At 49.1% G+C, this 25,183-nt stretch overlaps 1 protein-coding gene across 2 annotated transcripts in view; it reads left to right on the forward strand.

Annotated features, from left to right (window-relative positions):
- Positions 1 to 5,302: 5,302 nt before the first annotated feature.
- Positions 5,303 to 25,183, forward strand: part of KCNS1 (potassium voltage-gated channel modifier subfamily S member 1) — a 53,874-nt gene continuing 33,993 nt past the window's right edge. Inside the window, exons 1-3 of one of the 2 annotated variants that reach the window (XM_077335475.1) lie at positions 5,303 to 5,710; positions 8,466 to 8,564; positions 18,124 to 18,168. In XM_077335475.1, the coding sequence (XP_077191590.1) occupies positions 8,496 to 8,564; positions 18,124 to 18,168 (114 nt within the window). In that variant the 5' untranslated portion in view covers positions 5,303 to 5,710; positions 8,466 to 8,495. The remainder of the gene's footprint in view (positions 5,711 to 8,465; positions 8,565 to 18,123; positions 18,169 to 25,183) is intronic. The other variant, XM_077335476.1, reaches the window with a different exon arrangement.

The raw sequence follows: 25,183 nt of genomic DNA on the forward strand, positions 1-25,183 counted from the left end.
ATAAAACAATAACAATCCACAATTAAAATCCAAAAATTACAGAAGGGTCGCCTCCTTCTGTCTAGAGGGGCACCCTTAATTATCAGTGGTGGATATTAGCTGATATTTGGGGCACTTTAGGTAGAAAGGCCAGGATTTTTGATGTTGCTTCTCGGCCTCAGCCATAAGCTTAGTCACACAGGGGTAGTCAAACTGCGGCCCTCCAGATGTCCATGGACTACAATTCCCATGAGCTCCTGCCAGCATTTGCTGGCAGGAGGTCATGGAAATTGTAGTCTATGGACATCTGGAGGGCCGCAGTTTGACTACCCCTGGTTATTGGAACAGTTCAGTCCAAAGAAAATGTATAGGAATTGTCCAGCTATTTCAAATCATTAATGGATCTTTTTATTTCTTCTTTTTATAATAATTCAAAACTTTGTAAATATGCAAAATTATAAATCACAACCAAAACGGGTTCCTAGGTAAATAATATCCTGTTTTCCCAAACTTCCTCAGTGTTTGTGATCCTATAAAAATAATAGTGATATAATAAATAATATAACCAAAATCCCCAATTACCACCTAATTACAGCATTTATGAATCAAAACGTACCTTCGTATTTTCTTAACGTATGGAGTAGTGGAAATATTAAAAGATCCATTAATGATTTGAAATAGCCTGAACAATTCCATGCTCTTTGGACTGGAGTTACCAAAAGGAATTGACGGATCGTTTGTAGTTTATGGTTAGTGGATCGGCTCAGTCTTACAGTTCCTGAGGAGCTGTCCGAGGTCCTGCAGGGCCCTGATCTCATTGGGTAAAATGTTCCACCAGACCGGGGCCAGGGCGGAAAATGCCCTGCTGGTATCACAGGGGCTACTTGACTCGGATCATTTAATGGCAATAATAATCAGCAACCTTTCACCAATTGCTTCCTTCCAGACTTCCACTGCCTCTTTGCCAGAAGAAGCCGTGGGTGAGCAAATGTCCTTTCTTGGCACCACTGAACTGAGCAGTCCCTGGGATGCCGCATTGTAGGCTGCCTCGGTCTGCTATTGAGCACTCCACCCTTGACTGATAGACTGGCTCAGAGTCTGACCTTCAAATCCCCCATTTCATGCATCTTGGGATGCTTTCCTTCTGCGTGTCTTTTTTCCTTTAATGCACACAGAAAAAGGCAGTGCAATTTAGTGGTTGGAATGCCAAACTAGGGAGACTCAGGTTCAGATCCCTACTCTGCAGTGGAAGTTTGCTGGGTGACCTTGGGCCAGTCTCACACTCTCAGCCTAATCTACCTCACAGGGCTGTTGTGCGGAGAAAATGGAGAAGGGAAGAATGACACAGGGGAGAAAAGGAAGGTTAAATGAAGGAAAGAAGCAGACTGATACATTCCATTCTTGGGCAGGCCTCTTCGCCTCAGTTCCCTCCCCTCCCTATGAAGATAACACCACCACCACCACCATAACAACAACAACAACCTCACAGGGTTGTGGTAAAGGTTGCAACCAGATATTTCACATGAAGTGTTTGGAGTACACAGAAAGCAATAAACACACGCTAGGCTTCATTCACCAACTTATGGGACTGACCCACATCTCAGCATCTTAACAGACACGTGATATGCAATTACTGTGCAAATGCGCCATCTGATAAGCAAGTGGCCCTTTTTGCAGAGGGGAGATGCAAGGGTGCCTTTCCCCACACGCCCACTCTCTTCACTCCTCACAAAAGCCTCTGCATTTTAAAGACCTGATCTGGGAGGATTCCTTTCAAATAGATTTAAAAGCTTCCTGAGCAGGAAATTTTTCTGATAAAATTACAATGGGAAGGGGGGGGGAAATCATAGGATAAAGTCTTAGCCTGTTGGATAGACCTCTATAGCAGGCTCTTCTCATTTCTCTCAGGGCAGAGAAATCCCCAGCTCCTAATTAGTTCCATCATCCGCTATTCAGCGCATCTCCATCGAGTGGAACTCACGTGCCCTTCCTCCCTGCCTTCCGAGCTGCTGATCCATCCATTCTTAATTGGCATACAAATAAATAACTTGGGCTTCATTTTACAAGGCAATGGAATCCCCCTTCATCTTCTGAGGTCTCTTTTAACATCTTCCCTGCTGCCGACTCCTACAACAGCTAAATTCCTGATACTTAAGAGCCACTGATTTCCCACTGAGTTTGTGGGGGGGGCGGGAATACAACCAATAATGTTGTGTGATACACTTCTTTTGCCAGTCTGTTCTTCAGTGCAGGCCGCCTCCAGCTTTTCAGCCATTCTCCATAACTGCTTCTATCCTAGATTCAAGTGAGTAGCCGTGTTGGTCTGAAGTAGCACAACAAAATTTTATTCCGATAGCACCTTTAAGACCAAGAAAGATTTATTCAAAGCATAAATCTTTGTTGGTCTCAAAGGTGCTATTGGAATCAAAATTTGTTTCTGTCCTGGAGGCTTACTGGGCAACCATGAAAGTGTTTCATTCCATTCGAGGCTGGGAAAAGCTTTACCTGCTCATTTTTGTAAGCTGCTATTAAAGGCACAAGCACAGGGCAGGCAGGTCCCTACGCCTGCCCCAATCATGACAACGCCAGCCATGGCTGACTTGATATGATCCCACAGGGCAGGTTTCCCAATGGAGGTACCATATGGCCCCTCAATGGTAGCATGTCATGCTGGGTTTCAAAATGGTGGCTGGAGAGAACCCTCCTGCCCTGTGAAAGAATAAGGTTTTTAATGCTTTGGGCTGATCCTGCGTTGAGCAGAGGGTTGGCCTGTATGGCCGCTTCCAACTCTATGATTCTATGATTCTATGATTCTATTTTTTAATTAAACAGTCTACTCATGATTGGGAAGGTTGACCTGTCCCCTCCCAAAGTGGCCAGTGATGGGTCTGGAGGGGGTGGGAAGGGGAGGACCTGGCTGCTTAAACCTTGGCTGCCTGAGGCTTCTCTCACCTCTGGGGTGGGTGTCTGTGGCAAGGAGGTGTAACTAGTGGACATTATTTTCTGGTAGCTCAAAGCCTGAAAAATATTTCAGCAGAACCTCCGAGACCAAAAAGGCTGCCATAAGGTTTCTGAGGCAAGTGAGAACCAGAGGTGGTGTGCTCTTGCCTTCATCTGCATAGTCTTCCATGAGCAATGGGGTTGTGAGTATCCTGCATAGAGCAGGGGGGTTGGACTAGATGACCCATGAGGTCCCTTCCAACTCTATGATTCTATGATTCTAAGATTCTATGATGGTTCCCCACCCAGGTAGCACACCTCTCGGGATCTGACGAGATCAGGCTAGGATTTCTGTGTCCAGCTAAGCTACTGAGCAGGAAGTCGAACTCTGCAATCAATATAGAAGATGAAACAAGTGCACATTTGCAGAGCTCTCTTCTTTTTCATAACTGAACTTTTGCTTGTTGTGGAGATGGAGAGAGGAGGTGTGTGGAGCACCCAAGGCCCCGCCACCAGCCAGCCTGATATTTCAGCAAGTCCTGCCCACAAACAGATCTATGCCGCTGTACAAGCCAGCAGTTTGCTTTTTAGCAAAGTGATTATATGGAAACTGGATGGTTTTCATGTTAATGCAGCATTGCAGTCTTGCCCCGTACAGCTAGCAGCAGGAAGGACTGCCTAAAGCGGTTTCAGTAGCAGTGGGAGCTAGAGACGACTGTTTTTTAAGCTAAGAATTCAAAGAAACTGGAAGATCATGCCTGTCAATCAAAACAAGGTTATCTCAGAAACTTCCATGGCAAAGCAAAGATTCAAACCCGAATCTCCCAGATCTTAATCTAACATTCTAATGACTTCACCACACTGGCAGTCTCATATATGAAAGACGAAACAGAAGGAAAGCATAGCAAATTGCTTTGGAATATTAAAGGTAAAAAAAATATTTTTTTAAAAGTTTGCCTAACTTAATTCGAGCTTAGCACTCTTTTCCGAGAGAATTTTCACTTCTGGAACTTCTTTTATAAGAAGCAGGTTCTCTTCCTTTCCTTATTTTTTGTTTGTGCTAGTAAAGGCAGAAAAATACACTCACCAAAAAAAGGACAATAAGAATCATAGAATCATAGAGTTGGAAGGGGCCATACAGGCCATCTAGTCCAACCCCCTACTCAACGCAGGATCAGCCCTAAGCATCCTAAAGCATCCAAGAAAAGTGTGTATCCAACCTTTGCTTGAAGACTGCCAGTGAGGGGGAGCTCACCACCTCCTTAGGCAGCCTATTCCACTGCTGAACTACTCTGACTGTGAATTTTCCCCCCCTGATATCTAGCCTACCTCGTTGTACTTGAAGTTTAAACCCATTACTGCGTGTCCTCTCCTCTGCAGCCAACAGAAACAGCATCCTGCCCTCCTTCAAGTGACAAGCTTATATCATGTTGGGTACATTTTTTAAAAAGTTTTGTTTATGACCAGTTACCATTTTCTTGTTACTGGATTGCATAATAGTTTGGAAATTTAGGGCTACGCAATGTTTCCTTTTCAGTATGGAACAAGAAGACAGGATCTCATCCAAACCCATGAAAAATCTGGAAACTGCATTCTGAGAGGCTTAGAGGGGGCAGCAGGCCAGGCAAAGTGAAACCACCAGGTGTCTGGAGGCTCCATGTGGCAGCCTAGCACCTTAAAGCACTTTCAGCCATGTGTGTGTGTGTGTGTGTGTGTGTGTGCAAGCTAACCCAACAATTATGACACAGATGCCAAGATTTTTTAAAAACCACACGAGGACAAACCAAATCGCCTGCACAAAATCCCAAGAAACCCTCCAGGCCAGCATGGTCTGAACCCCCCACCAAAGGAGCCCTGCCTCTCGGGTACCTTGGAGCAGAAGGGTGCGCTCATGCGGGAAGCACGCAGCTCTCCCCGTTCCCCCCGGCTTCCGCGGCCGACCTGCCTCCGCCTGGCCATTTACGCGCCGTCTGGAGAGTCGGGGGAAGCCGCGTTCCCTGGGAGGGCAGCCCCCGCCCTCCGCCCTCGGCGCGGCCTTCCCCTGCCCTTCCGCCGCCCGCCCCCCTCTCGGTCGGGAGCCCCTCGCGCTCCGCTAGCCCCCTGCCTTCCCAATGGCCCCGAGCAGGGCGCGAAGAGGCAGCGCTCCGGGCTGTCGGGTCCCCGGGGAAGGCGCGCATCTCGCCGGGGCTGCTCGGCTCCAGCTGCCTCTCTGGGTTGAGGGCCAAGTCCGCCGGGGGCTGGGGCTGGGGCTGGGGCTGGGGGGAGGAGAGGGGGGGAGCGGGCTCAGGGCGGTCCTGGGCGCGCCGGCTGGTTCGCCTCTCTCTGGCTCCCGCTCTCTGTCTGTCTTCGTGCGAAGCCCCAGGCAGGAATTTGTGGACGGTTCCTGGCACGGGCTGGCTCGCCTGGTGGCGGCGGCGGGCGGCGTGGCGAGCGAAGCCTCAAAAAGGCCGAGGATGGCTCCAGGGCGCTGAGTCGCGCAGGGGCGGCGGCGGCGGGGTCCGCTGAGCGTGCGGAGGCGTCCCGCGGGTCACCAGGAGGGCAGCCTCGCCGCTAAGTGGCTCCGCGTGCAGGTGGTAGCGAGGGGCGCTCCTGCCTGCCTGCCTGCCCGCCTGCCGCTGTGCACATGGCTCGCTCGGAGCGCGGCTGCTGGGGCGCCGGGAGGCTGCGGCCGCGGCTGGGCAGGGGCGCGCTCAACTCTGCGCCGAGTCCTCGGCGGGGGCGCAGCGGCTGAACGGCGGGAGCAGAGACGGTGTGCGCGGCCGCGGCCACCGGCGCGCACCAGAGTCGAGAGGTAGGTCCGCGGGGAGGGGGAGGGGGAGGCTCTGGGGACGGGGACTGGAAGGTCGCCTAGCTTCGCCCGCCCCTCCAATGCTCAACTGGCTTCGGAGTTCGCTGGCAGCCGCCCCCCCCCCCCCGCCATTCTTATTGCCAGGGAGTGGCCGGCTTCCTGGGACGCCGATGCCCCCAGCCTAGACCCAGACATCGGTGCGCCTGGAAGCAGCAGCCTCCCACCCCGGTTTCCGTGCTGGAGAGCAGTCCTGCAGGAAAGAGAAATGCACCCGAGCATGTCCAGAGGGCCCGCTCCTGGCTCCTAAGGGAGGCAGCTCCTGCACATCAGTGGGGGGCCATGGATCTGGGGGTCAGAACATGAAGCGCCATTGGCCATAGGTGCTGGAGTTGACCAATGGAGCAGACCTTCCGTTCTCTGTGGAAGCAAGGTCATAGAAAAGACTCATGGAAGAGAAAGCCTTTGGGAGCATGTGCAGAGGGCTGTCGCGCATCCTGGGCTATGGGACAGAACGGCTATGCCCAGCAAGAGGGTATCAGTGAAAGGAAGCGCTTTAGCTTTACAGATCTCTTCCCATGTGCAGGAGCATGGAACTGATGCTGCTGCCTGACTCACCTTCTCCCCGAGGGCTCTAGAAAACTTTCCCAGAAGCGTTGGAGACAGAACGTGCTGGCTTGGGTCGAGTGTGCCATTGCACAGAGCTGGTGCGGAAGGGTCTGCGAGAGAGGAGCGCGGGTTTGGGGGAAGGAAACCCAAGCTCTCCCCAAGGCGCTTCCAGAGAATAGTTCAGGCTGGAGGTGATGTGCTTAAGACTCTGGAGACACTACTGGATGGGGGAAGACCAATGGCCAGTCTTGGGCTCAGGCAGCTTGGCTCAAATCCTAGGCAACGTTAGACTTGTGGACCCCCACTTCTCGCCCATTGCATTTCCCTTGTCGGCCAAGATTGGCCCTCAGCCTGAGATATATTAGTAAAAATAGTTTCCAGAGGGCCGCTGTTCTTGGCCTGCGGTAGAACAGCTCAGTTCAAGTCTAGCAGCTCCTTGGAGATCTGACAGAGGGAGTTTTGACTCTCACAGGACAACGTTGCCCCTGCCCTCCCCCGTCTTGTTGATCGCTAGGGTGTCGTGCTTGAATGGAGCAGCAGTTAAATGCATCACAAAGAAAAGAGTCAGCTTGATGTAGTGGTCAGGAGTGCGGACTTCTAATCTGGAGAGCCAGGTTTGATTCCACGTTCCCCCACACATGCAGCCAGCTGGGTGACCTTGGGCTTGCCACAGCACTGATAAAGCTGTTCTGACCGAGCAGTGATATCAGGGCTCTCTCAGCCTCACCCACTTCACAGGGTGTCTGTTGTGGAGAGAGGAAAGGGAAGGCGACTGTAAGCCGCTTTGAGCCTCCTTCGGGTAGAGAAAAGTGGCATATAAGAACCAACTCTTCTTCTTCAGTAATATCAGGGCTCTCTCAGCCTCACCCACCTCACAGAGTGTCTGTTGTGGAGAGAGGAAAGGGAAGGCGACTGTAAGCCGCTTTGAGACTCCTTTGGGTACAGAAAAGTGGCATATAAGAACCAACTCTTCTTCTTCAGTAATATCAGGGCTCTCTCAGCCTCACCCACCTCACAGGGTGTCTGTTGTGGAGAGAGGAAAGGGAAGGCGACTGTAAGCCGCTTTGAGACTCCTTTGGGTACAGAAAAGTGGTATATAAGAACCAACTCTTCTTCTTCTTCTTCTTTCTTCTTCTTCTTCGCTCTTGGCAGTTGCTTATAGAGTCCAGCTTCTCCTCTGCAGTGGGAGCAGGCACTTCTTGGGCTGGCTGATAACAGATGTGCTGACCCACAGAAGCAGAAGAAAGCTATAGTGAGTCGACTGTATAACAGCTGCAGAGGAAAATGGGCGAGAGGGAGAGGAAGGGAAGGCAATTGTAAGCCACTTTGAGACCCTTTTGCGTAGTGAAAAGCAGGCTATAAAACTAGCTTCTTCTTGAATCAGTAGCTATTCAAGGCTTATTATGGAAGAATTTACTAGACTGAACACCCATGAAGCATCGCTGTAAACACTCTTGGGTCAGAATAAACCACATTACAATCGACATTCTTTCTTATTGTTTGTCTGTTGTGGGATTTTCTCAAGAGCCGTCTGGAGGTTGGCATTCCTGGGCTGCAGCATAAGGGGTTGGAAATACGTGGATTTTGCAGGCAACCTCGGATCAGTTGGTTCATTGCCTTCGGAGCTCCTGTGTTCTTATGCCAAGGGTCCTGGAAGCATGGGGGACTCCGCCAGGCATGGGACAGAGCCCCAGTAGCTATCTAGCAGACTGGGTTTTTATAAGATCAGAACAAACTACACAGGGGTAAGATAAACAACATGTGCATTCATGTGGGCCTTTTTCTTTGGGGGGGGGAGGTATTAGATTTCTCCCATCCCTTTTGGGCTAACGTAACAGAAATGGGAATCTGAAAAAAGCCCGTGCAGTCAGCCACCTACTTAGAGGGGGTTGCTGAGCAGCTGAGAGGAGATAAAGATGGTCTAAAAAGGGAGGATTTGCAGAATGTTTCTAGGCATGGCCTTGTGCCTCAATGTCACGAGGATGACAAGCTGGTCATGCCAGAGGTGTAATAAGAACCGTAGATGTCTCCTCTGTGGAATGGTGAAGGATAAAGCTGAGACTGTGGTGCCCTTTAATTTTTGCAGCTGAGTCACTTTTTGTTTGAAGTATATACGGAAAACCCATTTCCTTGTCCCCTTTTATGACATCAGGAGTACAGCTGGTATCGGTGACGATGAGGGATGTGTTCTGTGGACCACCAGGTGATGTTGGATAGCAGCCTAACCTTTCCTTGGGAAGGAAATAAACAGGCAAGCATTCTTTTTCAGCTTCCTTTCCTCCCGTTGCCCCCTGTCCTGTTTCCCAGAGTCCAAAATCGTTGTTTGCAGCTATCTAGCATAAGATCCAGGAACTTTATAGGACTCGTGGCTCATGGAACCTCTATTTATTATGAATCATGGAACCAACAGACCATACTCTTTGGCTGGGCTTGGGAGCTGTTATTTGAAATTACACCACAAATATCCCCCTTCTTGCTCCCTGCTCAACAAAATGAATTGTCCCTTCCGTACCCACTTCTCAGTATGTGTGTGTGTGTGAGAAAGAGAGAGTACCAGAGGCTGTGCGCCCTTTTAGAGCACCTTTCCCCCTTAATGACACTGATCCATAGCTCTGCAAGAGGTGCTGTGGTTTTTGTTGTTGTTGCTTGTTTTGTTTGGGAGGGGGCTGATTCCTCTTTGCAACCAATTTATGATGGCCTGTCCTAGGATTGCAAGGCAAGAGGTGTTCAGAGGGGTTGCAGAGCAACCCTGGACTTCCTTGGTGGTCTCCCATCTGATTATTAACCAGGCCCCACCCTGCTCAGTTTCTGAGAACTGGTGAGGTCAGGCTATCCTGGGCTATCCACAGCAGGGCATTCCCGTGGTAGATCATACCAAAGGCTTCTCTTCCTTACTGATCTTCAGAACTAAATGTAGGGCTGCCGCTGAAATCCCAGCACCTGTGCTTGTTTACCCAGGTATTGAACCAGCTTTGGGGCTAAGAAGTGGGGCAAAGCTGCAGTTCTACTATTGGCAGCTAATACCACCAGCCTCTTCTCCCATTCAGATTGGCAACGCAGGTGAAAAACAGTACCACGAGTGTGAAACATATCCTTTAGCCCAGGGGTAGTCAACTTATGGTCCTCCAGTTGTCCATGGACTATAATTCCCATGAGCCCCTGCTAGCATTCGCTGGCAGGGGCTCATGGAATTGTAGTCCATGGACATCTGGAAGGCCGCAGTTTGACTACCCCTCATTTAAACCCTCCACTTCTGATCCTGGCCTTTCCAATTAGCCTCCTGCGGTCACGCATCTTTGCTTTGCTAGTTGGAAAAAGCGGAGATCCAAGAAGCTTTGCAGAAACTTGGGATGGTGAATGCAGGAGACACACGCTGGTGGTTCACTGGGGAAAGGAGGCTTTAGTTATGGCTCACCTTTGACCACATTCTCTTCTCTTGGAGTTGAGTTCTGTGCAGTCTCTCTTTCTCCCCAGCACCTTTCCTAAAAGGAGCTGTTGAAAACTCTTGGAGCAGGGGCATTTCAGAAGTGCCTTTCCATGCCCTCCCTTCCTTCCTTCCTTCCTTCCTTCCTTCCTTCCTTCCTTCCTTCCTTCCTTCCTTCCTTCCTTTCCTTCCTTCCTTCCTTCCTTCCTTCCTTCCTTCCTTCCTTCCTTTCCTCCCAGTAGACCCAGGAACCTGCTTTATACCAAATCAGACCATTGGTCCATCACTGTCCAGATTATCTGCTCAGACTAGCAGGGGCACACCAGGGGTTTTGATAGAGGCCTTTCACATCACCTACTACCAGCTTGCTGTAGTTAAGAGCAGCAGCCTGTAATCTGGAGAACTGAGTTTGATTTCCCACTCTTGCACTTGCAGTCAGTTGGGTGACCTCGGGCCAGTCACAGTTCTGTCTGAGTTTTCTCAATCTCACCTACCAAACAGGGTTTGTGTTGTGGGGAGGGGGGCAATTTTAAACTGTTCCGAGTCTCCTCCAGGAAGTAAAAAGCAGGGTACAAAGAACCCAGCTTCATTCTTTCAGCTGGAGATGCTGGGGACTGAACCTGGGACCTTCTGCGTGTCACGTAGATGTGCTACCACTGAGCCACAGTCCCTCCCTGATCATCCTGAAGGAAGGTCAGGTTAGCAAAGCTTGGTTTCTTATTTTCATCTTCTCAATAGCAGGCTAAGTGACAATAGACCCAAAGCTACTCAGGGAATGATGTGACAGAAAAGAGGTTTGAATACAGATCCCCCTGATCACTATGCGAACACTGCCAAATGTGTTTATCATAGGTAACTTGGGCCTTTGAGAGAGCCTGTGTGGCTGTAGTGGCAGCCTCTAATCTGCAGAACTGGGTTTGATTCCTCCATTCCTCCTCCTGAAGCCATCTGGGTGACCTTGGTCCAGTCACAGTTCTCTCAGAGCTCTCTCATTCCCAGCTACCTCACAGGGTGACTGCGTAAGCTGCTTTGAGACTCCTTCAGGCTATAAAAAAATGGGGTATAAAAATCAGCTTTCCTCCTTCTTCTCCTCTTTCAAGAAGCTTTCCTCCTCTTCCTTCTCCTCTTTCAAGAAGACTTCATGATTGGGTACCTTGAAGCCAAGTCTAATTTTATGTTGGATCCATTTATATTAAACTTGAGCCATCCTTGGAATTGCCTCTGTGGAGGCAAATTATGCCTGGGTGCATACTTGATTTTTATCAGGAAAACAACACCTGGGTGATTTATGTTTCCACTACATTTGCAAGTGCTTGGGTGCGGGTGCCCTCTAACTTGCATGGAAAATGTACAGCCCTGACCTTAGTGCTAAACAACTGTATTTATCTCTGTATTCTAGTGGGAAGAAATGATGTGCTTAAATTGCCGAAATAAAACAGCCCGGCTTGGGTGAGGATGCCGAAATGAGCTTGCCAGGCTTTGTTTAGTGTGGCATAGATTACTAATATTGTCCAGGAACTTCTGGGTAACACCACCGCAGGCTGAACTGTTGCATTTTTGGTAACTTGGCTACCATGAATCCACAGTTCTTCTCTCCAGCATTTCAAGGAGGAAAACAGGCTCACACATTTTGGAGTGATTTTTGCCAGATGGCTTGAAACTTGCCCTCAAAAGCTGCAGTTTTTCTTTTTTATCTCATGGTTTGAAGGGATTGTGAAAAGGGCATAATTTTTCATGGTATGTGTGCGTAACATTTTTTTTTAATTCTGTTTTGTGGACATCTCTGGAAAAGAAATGCATACATCATGATAAACATGGTGTATGGTCACTTAGCCCTCTAACAAACCAGTATTAACTTGTTTGCAGTGCACTCTTAAAGGTTCATTTATGGGGTTAGAACAGTGGTCCCCAGTCCCCGGTCCGGGGACTGGTACTGGTCCGTGGATCAGTCGGTACCGGGCTACAGTTCCTCCTTGTCCTCCTCCCTGGCTGCTGCCTCGGGGGCTGCCCTGCCACTCTGCTCCCAGCTCACCTTTGGTGCTCTCTGGCAGCCACCATGGCTGGGGCTCCCCCTTGGCGTGTCACTGCACAGCTGCTGCTGGCAGTGCCCCCCAGCGGGCAGCGAGAAGTCAGGGGTGCCGGCGAGAAAGCAAGTGGAGCAGGGGCTTAGGTGGCGGCAACGTCCTTCAGCAAAAGACTACCCCCCCCCCAAGCCTCAGTAAAATTGTCAAGCGTTGATCGGTCCCCGGTGATAAAAAGGTTGGGGACCACTGGGTTAGAAGTCCCTCCACTCTGCTTCAGATTGCACCACACAACCATGGTAAGGTGTGAATCAATGCCCAAAGGCACTCCAGCAATCCAGAAGCACTTTGGCTGGGGCATTCCCTTTGCTGAAGGAGATGACTGGTGCTCCATCCCAGAACATGTCGCCATCTCTCTTGCTCCTTTTAAGGCCCAGCACAAAATTCTCCTCTCCTGTAAAGCTGCTCACTCAGTCCTTCTCTGCAGCGGGCTGTGTTGGTCTGTTGCACCAAAAAATTTAACAGGAGAGTTGGGATACCTTAAAGACTCACAGTGTTGCTGTTGTGTTCGGCGGAAGTGCTTGTAGGCTAAGGCTCACTTCTTCAGATGTCCAGAGTAGCAGACCCTCACTACATAGACTTCTTGGGTAGGAGGGATGCAAACAAACAAGCAGCTAGTCCACGGAGCTGTTATAATGCAGGGGTTTTCAAGGCAAGAGATATTCAGAGGTGGTTTGGCTCTGCCTGCCTCTACGTAGCAACCCTGGACCGCCTTAGCCGTTTCCCATCCAAACACTAATTGAGGCTGACCCCCCACTTACTTAGTCATTAGATTTTTTTTTAAGGCTCTGCTCACCCAGAGGGTCTCATGGCGACTTTCATTAAGACCAATAAGGTAACAACACGCAAATATAAAATATTAACATTAAAACATTGAAACAAATGTCTGTCATTATACCGCTATTAACAACAGCCCAAATATGTGGTTACCCCCAAAGGCCAACCTAAACAATTCAGCTTGTTTAGAGAGACCAAACAATTTGGCAGAGCATGGGTGCCATCTGAGAGAGCATTCCACCAGGTAGGGGTCACAGCTGGGGACAGCTGACCAAGCCATCCTGGAAGCAACGCCTGCAAGAGGCCCTTAGAAAAGTATGGAGGGTTGTAACAAAAGAGGCGGTCCCATAGGTAAGAGGGTCCCAGACCATTAAGGGCTTTCAAGGTTAATAGCAACACCTTGAATTGGATCTGGAGACTAATTGCTAGCTTCCAAGATCTGATGAGACAATTATTTTCACAGGTCTCTCTTTAAGGAACAAGACTGTGTTGTTGTTTTTTTAAAGGTTACTTCGTGAAGTGCCACATTTCATCCTTGGACTATAAAAATAACTCCGACTCTGTTGAAATCAACAAAGATTGTCTTTTTAATAATTAGGGCTCTGGCCTCCAAGCAGGGTTGTCTGCGAGGTTTTCCTGCAGGCAAATGGCGGGGCTTGCAGCTTGAAATCACAACCATTCTTCCGGAAGCAACACGGATTAGTCATTGCTTCGATGAGAAGACGGCCCGTGCAGAAGTTAATCAGACAGCAATATTCTCCTTTGTTTGCTCTTGCAGAAGGGATGCTCTTCCTCCCCCGCTCTCTGCGTGGCAAGTGAATGGGAGATTTTTGAAAAGAAAATCAATGATGCAGCAAAAGCTCCATTGCTGATCACAGACAGCAGATGTGCACAGATCTCGGAAGTTCCTTTTCATATGTCGTTGAACTTTTTGCTGTTGAGGTGCTGTGGGTGGGTGGGAGAAACGGGTGTAGTTTTCTGTGGCCACAGCTAGGGAAGTCAGAGTGCGAGTCTATTGTGGCTTCCGTGTCTCTAGCCCGAGGAAGACTCTTGTAATACAAAGTAGGATGCAGGCTGGACTATGAGGCTGAGAAACAGTAGGCTTGAATGGAGATGGGACGACACCCTCAAGTTCTTCATTACTGGTCACCCTGGACTGCAATTCATTTTTAAGACATTCTCCTGAACTGAATTGCGACTTAGGTTTCCTGTCTCCATACCGATGCTGATTTCTCCACATGGACTAGGAGTGTATCACTCCTAATTCAATTACACCTGCAATTGCCATTTGGCTGCTATTGTCATTCAACATCTGAAATCACTGGGCCTTTTTGCACGGGGATCTTTGTTGCAAATTGGTCACTGAATGAAAAATCGCCATTTAAAATAGTGGAATTCGTCGTTATGCATACCTGCCTTTGTAGTGGAATCAGTTGCGTTTTTTAGCGTTTCCCACAGGCTTCCGGTCTCGGCAGAAATCGCTAGAAAGGAAGTGCTATTGCCAAGCTCGTCCCGCCCCTGGCCATCAAGCAGCCAATGGGCAGCCGTTAGCATGCTCCCAAACAGCCCCTTTCCCTTTAAGGAAGGTTTTTTTAAAAAAAAAAACAGACCCATTGTAACGAATCTGGGTAGATTTGTTGCAACGGAGAGACCCATCCAGCTGCCTGGGGTGTTTGAGCTGTCGTTTGATCGTTAACACGCTGCCTCAGAGTGAAAAAAAAAATCCCCCCCCTCTCACGGGCCCGATTTTCGGCTGAATGGAATGTGTGAAATGTGTGTGCTTAGTGACTGAAGGGGAGGGACTGAAGCCGGGAAGCCTCTGTTTGAGCTGTCATTTGATCGTGGCCACGCTGCCTCCGAGTGGGAAAAAAAAATCCCCCCTCCCCCCCCTCACGGGCGCGATTTTCAGCCGAAACAGTGTGAAAAATAAAGGGAAAATACATCAGCAAACGGGCTTCTGCGGGCTTCTTGTGCTTAGTGACTGTAAACAGCTCTGAGGAGGGACTGCAGCCTGGGAAGCCTCACTGGCTAAACGGAGGCTCGCCGGTGCGTTGATCTCCACTCGCTCGGGGAAAAAGAAATGGCGATCGCTTCGCCGGAAGTTTGGAGGACAGGCTCAGGAGGAGGGACTTTGAAGAAACCGCAACAATGGGAACGCACAGGTCTTTTTCGCTACTGTTGCAGATTGGTTGCAGGAGTGTATCGCTTTCCGGAGGGTAAATCCACTTTTTGGGATTCCCCTAAAAGCGCTACAACGAAGCGCTTTTTGCTGATTGGTTTCAGGAGTGTTGCAGATTGTCTACGACGTCGTGCGTTAAGGCAAATTAGTAGCGTTTTCAATTAGCAACCATTGTGCTATTTTGAAGCCGTGCAAAAAGCCCCACTCTGTTCTCCAAGATATAAAGACAGATGGACTCCCATTATAGCTTTATCCAAAGAAGAAAGCAATGACTTATGAAAGCTCCCAGTGTGTCACAAATTTTGTTAGTCTCTAAGGTGCTACTGAACTCTGCTCTTTTCTGCTGTTGCAGAAAGACTAACATGGCTACCCATTTTCATCTCAGGTTAGTTATTCCTCTTTCCCCACTTACTACAACTTTTAATCTCTTACTGGGTCTCCTCGTTCCTCGTCTGACATTCTGACCACTGCAGTCTTTACTTGCTAACAGCCTTGTAGGTATATTCGAAATAGTCTGTGCTGGTTTTTGAACGGACTTGACCCCCGGTGGGCCGCAGCAGTCTCAGCAGGGTGCTAACGCTGCATGGAGACTGATCACCAGCTTGCATCTTCCAAAGTGCCAAAAAATTGGAGGCGCTTCAGTACACAGCCCTCTTAGCCCCAGATGGAGATGAGTTGTCCTGGGCCATCAGCTCTCTGCTGCTTCCCTCTTGAGGGCATTACGTGCTGCTTTAGAAGCATCCCATGAAAAAACTTGAATACCTCCCAGATGTACCTCCAGTGACTTAGTGGGGTTGACTGGGTTGGATGGGCAAGAATCCAGTGGCCCTGCAGGCTGGGGCACATCTCTGCAGGCTCCCTGGGAGAAGCAAAGGGAAAGCGATCAAACAGAACGCAGCAAAAAAGAGACAGTCGATGCCTTGACTGAAACTCTGGGGAAAGTCTGGCATCACGACTCAGTCTGGGTGTCAGTCATTGTTAACAAGTGTTAAAGGGAAATGAAAGCCCAGCCTGCAAAACAGGCGAGAACCAAAAAGGTTAGGGATAAGATTAGTTTCGGTTAGGGATAAAACACATTTTTGCCATGTGTTTCAAAGATATCAATCTCTGTTTAATAATTCTAAGTTCTACATTAGGAATAGAAGAAGAAGAAGAAGAGTTGGTTCTTATATGCCGCTTTTCTCTACCTGAAGGAGGCTCAAAGTGGCTTACAGTCGCCTTCCCTTTCCTCTCCTCACAACAGACACCCTGTGATGGAGGTGAGACCGAGAGAGCCCTGATATTACTGAAGAAGAAGAGTTGGTTCTTATATACCGCTTTTCTCTACCCGAAGGAGGCTCAAAGCAGCTTACAGTTGCCTTCCCTTTCCTTTGGATGTGTGTTGGATGCACACTTTTCTTGGATGCTTTAGGATGCTTAGGGCTGATCCTGCATTGAGCAGGGGGTTGGACTAGATGGCCTGCATGGCCCCTTCCAACTCTTTGATTCTATGATTCTCTCCCCACAACAGACACCCTGTGAGGTAGGTGAGGCTGAGAGAGCCCTGATATTACTGAAGAAGAAGAGTTGGTTCTTATATGCCGCTTTTCTCTACCCAAAGGAGGCTCAAAGCGGCTTACAGTCGCCTTCCCTTTCCTCTCCCCACAACAGACCCTGTGATGGAGGTGAGACCGAGAGAGCCCTGATATTACTGAAGAAGAAGAGTTGGTTCTTATATACCGCTTTTCCCTACCTGAAGGAGGCTCAAAGCGGCTTACAGTGGCCTTCCCTTTCCTCTTCCCACAACAGACACCCTGTGAGGTAGGTGAGACCGAGAGAGCCCTGATATCACTGCTCAGTCAGAACAGCTTTCTCAGTACTGTCAAGGTCACCCAGCTGGCTGTGTATGGGGGGAGCGTGGAATCAAACGTGGCTCGCCAGATGAGAACCCAGCACTCCTCCTAACCACTACTCCAAACTGTTTGTTCTCTGAGGATTCTGCTATTATGAACACCTTTGCAGGATCAGAACTAGCCATAAGAGACCAAATAAGTCAGCAAATAAGAACACGGAATTTATACCATTGGACATGGATAATGGCGGCACTCATTTTCACACACGCCCTGTTGAAAATTGTAAAAAACAACAACAACGTTGTTTACTTCTGTGTGCATCTGTTTAATTGACTGATGAAGATCTGTAAGACTGAAATGCATTAGGTCAAGGTCTAAATCTTTTGGCATTAGTGATGTGCTCACTTAATGTTTTATGTGTGCATAACAGATATTCTTTTATGGTTCTTCAACATTGGAGCTCTAATAATAAATTGTGTCTCTTTTCCTATAATCGATCTTATCGCTAACCTTTTAGGTTCTTGCCAACAAGGGTTCCCACGAAACGTTTTGCAAGTGCATGGCTCAGCCTAGCCCGACCACTTCAGACTTCAGAAGTGAAGTAGGGTCAGCCCTGGCTCGTTTTTACACGAGAGGCCACCAAGGAAGTCCGGGGTTGTCATGCGGAGGCAGGCGACAGCAAACTGCCTCTTAATGTCTCTTGCCTCCAAAACCCCATGCGGGGTCGCCATGAGTTGGCCGCAGCTTGGTGGCCTTTTAAACACGTGCGCGGATGCATTCTTGCAGTGCACCACAGGGCTTTTGGTTGCACGAAGGCCAGCTGAGGAGTCAAAGAAGCCTTTTACAGCACAGTGAGCAAGCACCCGACCCCTCTCAGCAGCACTAGCAGCAAAAAGGAGAGATTTCCCTTCAAATGGGTGCTGTGCTGCAGCTGGCATTATCATCCTCCTTTAATGCAGAATTCTTTAGCAAGGATAGCAATTTCCCAGCTCTCGAAATAGCTGTGTTTTGTTTCTGGGAAAGTGCTGGGCTTTCCCCAGGCACGCCCATTTCCGCCGCTTTGCAGAGTGTGAATTTTATTTATTTAGCAGCAGAAGGAGATTTCTTTCTCTTGCAGGTTCTCAATCTGCTGGCTTCTGAAGCAGTGAGAGCTGCCTAGAGTGAAATCAAACAGATTTCGTAGCATAAAATCATGATGATGCGTTGAATCCAGACAGCCACCCACCCATGAGTGTCAGAAATTAAAGACAGCAAAAGAGTGGGAGGGGGGGGGGAGATGACACATATATGTCCATCAAACAGACAACAAAAAATTCTTCCTGTGGCATCCTAAAATTAACGCCTGGGTTAAGATCCAGGTGGGAAGGACCTTCCAGAGGTGACTCAGGACTGCAGGAAAAGTCTTGTCTGATTATTGCCTCTCCCTTAGATGGCACCCCCAGTATTGCAGCCGGTAGCCTATGTGTTAAACCCCAGCAACACAGAATAAAACATGACTTGGTTTTGTTTTGATGCAGCTGTGGATGGAGTCGCCGGCCAAGCTGGATCTGTGGAAGAACCAGGTAGGTGAATGAAATGCATTTAGCATTGCACTGAGATGTGCTAATGGATTCCCCAAATATCCTGTCTCCCGAAAATATTGTCTGAGAAGCAAGCTTTCCTATTTTAGATCTTCAGTAGGATGCGGCACAATCCCTTCTCCTGAAGACCAAAGTTTCTTGGTAAATTTCCAGACCCCTCCAGAAACCAAAAGCCGCCTTTTCCTGCATTGCCCCGCTGCCCAGTAAACCTTTTTAGAAACACTGCAATTGTTGACGTTTTCAGTGCTCTAAAAGGCACATGCCCTAAGGGATGGTATTGCGTAACGTGGTGAGGAGCACTTTGTGTGATGCGGCTGAGTGTGTCACATGGAGAGAGGTCTTGTCTGAAAATCCAATCTGCTCTTTTCCCAGCTGAAAGATGGGGGCTCCCCTCTCCGATGATTAATAATTAACAGATACAATTTGACCTCGCTCGATAAATTTCACGCAGAATTAGAGCCCTGGCGTTAGGGATATTTGCAGAGGCCTCAAAGCCTCGGCAACAGCTTTGCGTTGAAGCCACTGGGCTGCAGAATATTAAACTGGATGTTGGTTAGAGGAATTTTTTTTCGGAGGGGGGGATACCTCTGTACTAAGAAACTCGTAGATCTGAGATCCAGAGGTTGATTATTTTAAAGGCATGCTTGATTCAGGGCGAGATTGACGGTCGGAGCTTCTGACCTGGGACAAATCTGGGTGTGGGAAGGATGTTTATGGAAGGAAAGAGCCTCTACAGCCCTCACCTATCCTTCTTCCTATTATAGCCCCCTCCCCCCCAAAAAAACAGCTGAAAAATTGGCAGCAAGATGACATTAAATGGTGGAATGCATAAAATGGTGGAATGGTAGACCATTTTTTAGCGTTTTACTGTATTTTAATCTCTTTAGCTGTTGGTTTTCAATATTAAGCAATGAAACAAACTGCCCCAAGCCCACTTGCGTAGAGGGTACAATCAAGAAATCAAAGTATAAATAAATGTGGTAAGCACCTTCTTTCAAGGATTGGATCCAGACAGCTTTCCCTCTTAGCCTCATGCAATTCCTCTCCATCTCAAAGGCTTTGGCCCATGTAATTGCCATGATCGCCGGCATGGGTGGAAAACCAGGGTGTGGTCTGCATGGGGCATTTTACCCACTCCCAGTCTGAATAAATCTCTCCCATCTACCCTGAATTCGATTAACATTTTGATTTTGGGTGCTTTAAATTTTCCCTCTGCAACATGCATGATTGATCTGCAGTGACTCTGCCTTTCACTCGCTATATCCAGGAGTGGATAAAAGCCTTGATATTTGAAAAAATGCCATCAGTAGGTGTTCAGATTTCTCCTTTTTGCGAATTCCTTCTCTGTACCTCGTAGCAAAGCAGTCTTCCCTGATTGTCCAGGGCATCAGTTCAAAAACATTCTGGTTCCCAATTGCAAGGCTTCCCAGAAGCCCACACTTCTCTCAGCAAACATCTACCTCTTGGATTTATTTTCCCCTCCTCTGCTGTCTCCAATCCTCTCTCCCCTCCCTTGTTCAAGAAAAGAAAGAAATTCCTGCTACTGTACTTGGCTCCCTGCCCCCCCCCCACTCTGACCTTCCCCAATCAAGTGCAGAACACTTTCTGTTTCAATTGGGGAGCGGGGATAGAGGAAGACCTGAGTTGGCGGTGAAAGCGGCAAAGTGTGACTACTTTGCTGCGGAAATCGCGTCCGCTAGCTCTCGCCCAGCCCAATTATTTAGGATAGTTCGGACCCTTACTGCCCTCGAAGGAGGGCATCAAAATAGTAGTCAATTGGAACTAGGCTGCGAGGCTTTTGCGAGCTATTTTGCGGATAAGATCTTGTCGCTCCGTCGTGACCTTACTGCCACAGTTGATACAGTTCGTGAACTAGAAGCTCCGTGGCCGTTACGGGGGATCAGGTTTGATGGCTTCAGGCGGCTCTCTTTATCCGAAGTGGACAAATTGCTAGGGTCGGTGAGGGCGACCACTTGCCCCCTTGATCCCTGTCCGTCGTGGTTGCTTAAGATCAGCGACCCACGGATAGGTGTTCCCCTGAGGGAGATTATAAACCTCTCCCTTACATCGGGAGAATTCCCTCAGCGGCTCAAGGAGGCAGTGGTTCGCCCTCTTCTGAAAAAACCATCGCTGAATCCGCGGGACCCCGCCAGCTACCGCCCGGTATCGCATCTTGCATTCCTGGGCAAGGTGGTTGAGAGGGCCGCCGCGGACCAGCTCCTAGCATTTTTGGAGGAAACTTCGGCCCTTGATCCATACCAGTCTGGCTTCCGTCCTGGCCATGGGGTGGAGACTGTGCTGGTCGCCCTGACAGATGATCTCCGGCGCCAGCTGGACCGGGGCGGGTCGGCCATTCTCGTGCTATTAGACCTGTCAGCCGCATTTGATGTGGTTGACCACGAGCTCTTGGTTCACCGCCTCGCTGATACTGGGATTGGAAGGGTGGCTCTTAAATGGCTATCCTCCTTTCTAGAGAACAGATCACAGAGGGTCGCTGTGGGGGAGGAGTTATCCGACTCCTTTGCACTCCCATGTGGGGTGCCACAGGGAGCGGTGCTCTCCCCCACGTTATTTAACATCTATATGCGTCCCCTGGCTCAGCTGGTACGGAGTTATGGGCTTGGGTGTCACCAGTACGCTGATGATACCCAGCTCTATCTCTTGATGGATGGCCGGCCAGATCTCCCCCCAGAAAAATTTGCCAGTTGTTTGGAAGCAGTGGCTGGATGGATCAGGAGGAGCCGCCTGAGACTCAACCCCTCTAAGACGGAGGTCCTTTGGCTAGGCCGAAGGGAGCAGGAACAGGAAGCGCGTCTTCCCTGCCTGGACGGGGTACAATTGTCATCTGTGCCCCAAGCCAGGAATTTGGGAGTGATTCTGGATGCCTCACTTTCCATGGAGGCCCAGGTCACTAAGGTAGCCCGGACGGCGTTTCTCCATCTACGCCAAGCTCGGCTACTAGCGCCCTACCTGCCCCCGGAACACCTGGCCACTGTGATCCGTGCAACGGTTACTTCTAGATTAGACTTCTGTAACTCGCTCTACGCGGGCCTACCCTTGTCTCTAACCCGGAAGTTACAGCTGGTACAGAATGCAGCTGCACGGGTCCTCACTAAATCATCTTGGAGGTCCCATGTTCAGCCTCTGCTGAAGCAGCTGCACTGGTTGCCAGTTTGTTTCCGGATCAGGTTCAAGGTTTTGGTACTAACCTTTAAGACTATACGCGGCTTGGGTCCTGCATACTTGAGGGACCGCCTATCTCCTTATGCCCCCCGCAGGGCACTTCGCTCTGCGGGTAAGAATCTGCTGATGATCCCAGGACCCCGGGAGGCACGCCTGGCCTCGACAAGGGCCAGGGCCTTTTCGGTCCTGGCCCCTACCTGGTGGAATGAGCTCCCTGAAGAGCTGCGGGCCCTGTCGGAGCTCTCTGAGTTCCGCAGAGCCTGCAAAACGGAGCTCTTCCGCCAGGCGTTTGTCTAAGGCCAGGTGATGGCCCGGGGCTAAGATCGGACCCCTCTCCCCGGAGGGGGGAGGCCAGTACTAAACTGACCTGGTTCCCCAGAGTGTTCCATCCTATGCCCAATTATCCTCCGTTCCCTTCTGCTCATCCAGTGGGCCTGTACGGGAATAGTTTTAATCGCCATCATTGTGACTTAGTCATTGTTTTAATGGGGTTTTAATGGGGAATTTTAATGGTTAATATATTGTATTTGTATTAAAATGTTGTGAACCGCCGCGAGCCGGTTTCCGAGAGCGGCGGTCATACAAATCAAATAAATAAAATAAAATAAATCGATCTGAATTCACAGTGGAAAAAACAAAGTAAGTGCAGAATCAGCCTAGGTTAGCATTTACAGCTCAAGCTAGACTCTGACATGACCATGAAATCATATAGCATCTTCCTCTTTATATCTCCCTTCACTGTTTCAATGGGGCTGCCTTCCAGATATAAGCAACAGAAAAAACAAAGTAAGTGCAGAATCAGCCCTGGTTGGATACAACACGATAGCTGAAGCCCATTGACTTAGGATGCCTTGGTTGCACTGGATAAATTTTGCTTCATAGTCCATGTGAGATGCTACGCTCTTCTGAAGACTTCTGTCAACGAGGGCAGCCTTGTCCATTGCTGATTATAGCCCTGCTGCTTATTTACACTGCAGTGTTTCCCTCTTAAATGCCTTTCACGCATTGTGTACCAAGAAAACCTGGGCTTGCTGTTAAATGTACGCTCTACAGAAAGCCTTGGTCCACATGGGCTCATTACTCACTGCATCAATATAATGACATCTGTGTTCAAATATCCATTTGTCAGGTTCTCACCTTGCATTTTTAGCTGCCCGCTGGCAAAGCACAATATTGCCAGGCCCTTTGCCAGGAAAGCAAAAGGATCCTTGGCTCTCCTTCCTGACTCTCCTGCTTGCCATTCATGTTCCTGGCAAGGGAGAGGAGTGTGCCTTGTGCCAGCCTAGGAAAAGCACTGCGGAACTGTCCCGGTTGCCTTTTCAGGCATTGATGGATGTGGGGCTCCATCGCTCAGCAGCAGGACTGCATGGGATGGCCAACATTATATGAGCAGAAGGCAGGCCAACTGGCAAACGCAGGATGCAGAGAACCATGACTTTGATCGAGAACTCAAGCTTGTATGGCTTGATTATCCCCCACCCCAATCCAGCAATGAGAGGAGAGATCATTTCAAGCAGGGGTCCCAACATGGGGCTCAGAAAGGCTTTCCTGGCACCCACCAGATATTTGTTGAAAGTGGGTGGAGCCAAATGGGGATTTTGCCCAGCAGGGCTTCTGATTGGCTTCTGGAAGTTTGATGGGCAGTGCAGATTTTTTGAAGTTGCTTTGGCAGGAGCTGCCACCACTGCTCAAAGATCTTCATGGTGTGACTGAAGGTCTATGCAAGATAAGATTCTTAAACAATGCATTCGTCAAGAAAGCTTCTGCTTGCAATGTTGGTGAGTTATGGTTCAAGTTCTTGAGCTCACTTTTTCATATTTTGTGGCTGGCTTCACCTCTTGGGGCTGCCACTTTGGGGCTGTGCCCCCCACTGTGGGTCAGAATTCAAAACGGTTTGGGGACTCCTGTGTTAAAGTATGATGCTCTCCTAATGCCCTTTGTTCTATTTATAACCCATGTATAACCAATAGCGTAAATGTAGAATCTGCCAGTTCTTTATTATGACTACAAGCAGCCAGAGAGAACCCAGTTAGGGCTGGAAGCATGGCACAGGGGGAAGAGGGTTATTCTCAGTGGAACAGGCTTCCTTGGAAGGTAGTGGGTTTTCATCTTTGGGAATTTTTAAACAGAGGCTGGATTGGCGTCTGACAAAGAGTCTGATTCTGTGAAGTTACAGGGGATGAGCGATAGGGTTGTGAGTGTCCTGCATAGTGCAGGGGGTTGGACTAGATGACCCACGAGGTCCCTTCTAACTCTATGATTCCCCCCATGCCATTTTCTTGATGTCAGATCTCCCCCCAACTGCTCTATGCATATAGGTTGGGTTGCCAGCATTAGATTGGGAAATACCTGGAGATTTGGGAGGTGGAGCCTGAGAAGGGAAAGGCTTCAGCAAGGGATAATGGCATAGAGCAGGGGTAGTCAACCTGTGGTCCTCCAGATGTTCATGGACTACAATCCCCATGAGCCCCTGCCAGCAAACATTGGCGGGGGCTCATGGGAATTGTAGTCCATGAACATCTGGAGGATCACAGGTTGACTACCCCTGCCATACAGTGCAACGTCCAAAATGGCCATGATCTCCAGGTGAACTGATCTCTGTGGAAGATCTCCAGCCTCCACCTGGAGGTTGGCAACCCTTCATAAAGGCATACGACTATGTTGTCTTCCAGGTCAACCAGCTGCTGGAATGTGAGGTTTTTTTAAGGGACGAGGAACTAAATCCTCCTTCCTCAGCACTGCAGCTCCAAATCAGTGAGGAACATCAAGTTTTCTGACCTGAATTAGGAGAGTTTTCTTGATTTTTTTTTCCCAGCAAAAGGGAAACAAAACATCTTTTCCAGTTGACTGCTTTTTCCACTGCCATGACCAGGAGATTATTTTTCTCAGCTTGATCCAGAAATAGGTTTCCTGAGATGATAAGGCACCATTATGGTCTTGTTGGTGAAAAGGCACCATTGTTGTGAGTTGTGTGTGTGTGTGTGTGTGAGTGAACTAGACCCCCGCAGAGCTTAGAACAGGGGTAGTCAAACTGCGGCCCTCCAGATGTCCGTGGACTACAATTCCCAGAAGCCCCTGCCAGCGAATGCATTCGCTGGCAGGGGCTTCTGGGAATTGTAGTCCACGGACATCTGGAGGGCCGCAGTTTGACTACCCCTGGCTTAGAATTTTGAAGGGACTGAAGAGGATAGAACTTTCCAACCAGCATCAACAACTAGTTGACAAACACCAGCTGCAAACTCAGAAACAATCTCAAGCTCTGTGAAGCCTTTATTCAGCCTCTGCAGTTTTTATTGACAAAAATAACAAAAATAATCTGGGATGAGAAAGGCAGCAGGATTAAAAAGGGCTGGAGCGTATTAACATTTTCATCTGGTGCCTAAAGCTAAGGAACTGGGGAGCCAGGTGAGCTGATCCTAAGAAGGATTTTCAGCATCAAGGCAATTCTTATCTCAGCTTAGCACTGTCCCTCTTTACCTCTGAAGGCTGGGGCACAGAAAACAGGCAGCCCCATAGAAGATCAAAGCTGAATGGCAGGCTTATGTGTGTGGCAGTAGTTCTTCATAGTATCCAGCTGGTTTCAGACCATTTGGGGCTTTGGTGATGAGGCCCCACACTGTGACTTGCGCCATGAAACAATTTAGCAGCCTGCATAGTTTTTTAAGACTGCCCAAATGTCATGTCTGTAACTTAACAGCAGCCACCCGTCTTTCTACATTTTGAAACATCGGCAGCCCCTGAGCAGTTTTCAAAGGGAGCCCCGTGTAGAGCTCATGGCAGTCATCTAACCTGAGAATGAATTACCATTGCCGGG

Source organism: Paroedura picta, chromosome 4, assembly GCF_049243985.1.
Source record: "Paroedura picta isolate Pp20150507F chromosome 4, Ppicta_v3.0, whole genome shotgun sequence".
Classification (NCBI taxonomy): Eukaryota; Metazoa; Chordata; class Lepidosauria; order Squamata; family Gekkonidae; genus Paroedura; species Paroedura picta.